The sequence below is a fragment of the Notothenia coriiceps genome, unplaced genomic scaffold, assembly GCF_000735185.1.
Source record: "Notothenia coriiceps isolate Sejong01 unplaced genomic scaffold, NC01 NC01_scaffold00029145, whole genome shotgun sequence".
Classification (NCBI taxonomy): domain Eukaryota; kingdom Metazoa; phylum Chordata; class Actinopteri; order Perciformes; family Nototheniidae; genus Notothenia; species Notothenia coriiceps.
In genome coordinates this window covers 1-1,600 of record NW_011361846.1, presented here as the reverse complement: position 1 = coordinate 1,600, position 1,600 = coordinate 1, and the positions used below count along the sequence as shown (strand labels likewise).

The window sequence follows — 1,600 nt, the reverse complement described above, 5'->3', positions numbered from 1 at the left end:
AAGATATTGGTCTCCGTATTGGACAATGCTCCTTGTGAGTGGAGACCCCTGCTTTAAGGTATAATAATTTCAAATGCTGCAGTTTAACAAAAATCCTATCACTTCATACACGCTGCTCTGGATCCTGAACATGTTTGTCAATTATACATGCACATAGTCGTTGTTAAATTGGTAAGTTCTCCATGAACACAAGTGGCAGGTTTGTGAAGCCAGATATCTCAGAGAGGCCCTACACTCCGTTTGCATTCTTGCCATTCAAAATGGACCGAAGTTTCATAGCTTTTTTTTTTTTTTGCCAGACGTCCTCTTCCTTGGGCAGTTAGTGCCCATCCCAAGCGGAAGGTAGAAGATGTTCGACCCATTTTCTGGGCATCCCGACCAAAGAGCTACATTTACAGAACTCAGGACTGGGACGAGTTCCCCAACGGCAGATGGTACCAGTTTACAAAACTTCAATGTCAACTTCCTTATTAATGCATTTTATTTGGTGAATAAATCTTGACTTAGTAGCATCCTGCTGTTGATGTTTTCAGGGGAAATTCCTCTTCTCCAGCTTTTGGCGAGTTAAATGACTACTACCTGTTCTACCTGAAGAGCAAGTCATCTAAAGATGCACTGCAGAAGATGTGGGGAGAGGAGCTGAAAAATGAGGAGAGTGTCTATGAGGTCTTCACCTGCTACATCACAGCCCAAGAGAACCAAAGTGGACACAAGGTAGGCCATTGTTTTCCATGTCCATGACTTAAAACGTTCCTCACACTGTTTGCTCTCATATTTTAATCTCTGGCGTCCTTGCAAAAGTGACCGTCTTGCAGAGATGGAGTACTCGAGTCCTGGACTCAGACTTGAGTCGGACTCGCGCACTGATTGACATGGAGCCTCAGTTTGGCCACTGCGAGGCACCGGCGCTCGCAGCTCACGTGCATGCTCCACTAGCATGCTACCACAGTTTACCACGGAGCCTCAGTTTCGCCGCTGCGAGGCTCTGGTACCCAACCGCTCATCGCGTCCAAATAGCGCACGTTCTGTGTTGTCCTGTAGCAGGCACCTTCGATGTCGGGGAATTGATCTTCAATACTCCGAAAAGAATCACACCAGACTCCTTTGCCCCTCAAACAGCGGGATGTTCTTGTCCTTTTTCCTTTTCGACATTTCAAGCAGTAAAAACTCTCGATCTTCTCTCAAATTATTAATAGTTTTGGATGCCCTCGGCTCGCATTCAGGGCGTCCCAAGCTGAATAAGGAATTAATCTGGAGAGCATATCAACAGACTCTAGTGGCCGGCACATATGATTATACCATCAGACGATGTGCGATAAAAAACATTATAACGCATATAAAGAGAGACGTTCTACAGTCAGGAGGAGGTTTCATCGACAACAGGGGGCTCTGACTTTTATGTATAGTTGACGGAGCATTTTTACTTTACATTACACTGTTCAACACTTCATGCTGCTTCACTCTTTCGCTAAAGATTTTGAAGACCTCCGTGTTCTTGCCACGCGTAAATACTACACTTCCTGTGTTTTGGTGCGGTCTGCGTTCACACCAGCGATGAACCGCTCCAGGGTTCACTAGCAGGTGGTCCGAGACCACCTCT

General features: G+C 45.9%; 1 protein-coding gene across 1 annotated transcript; it reads left to right on the top strand.

Annotated features, from left to right (window-relative positions):
• The first annotated feature begins 182 nt into the window (after window positions 1–182).
• On the top strand, window positions 183–741 carry LOC104958603 (methylenetetrahydrofolate reductase-like). Its single transcript, XM_010786346.1, has 3 exons — window positions 183–199; window positions 300–434; window positions 534–741. Exons 1-3 carry the CDS (start codon window positions 183–185, stop codon window positions 739–741), a joined length of 360 nt encoding a protein of 119 aa, XP_010784648.1.
• The last annotated feature ends 859 nt before the right edge of the window (window positions 742–1,600 follow it).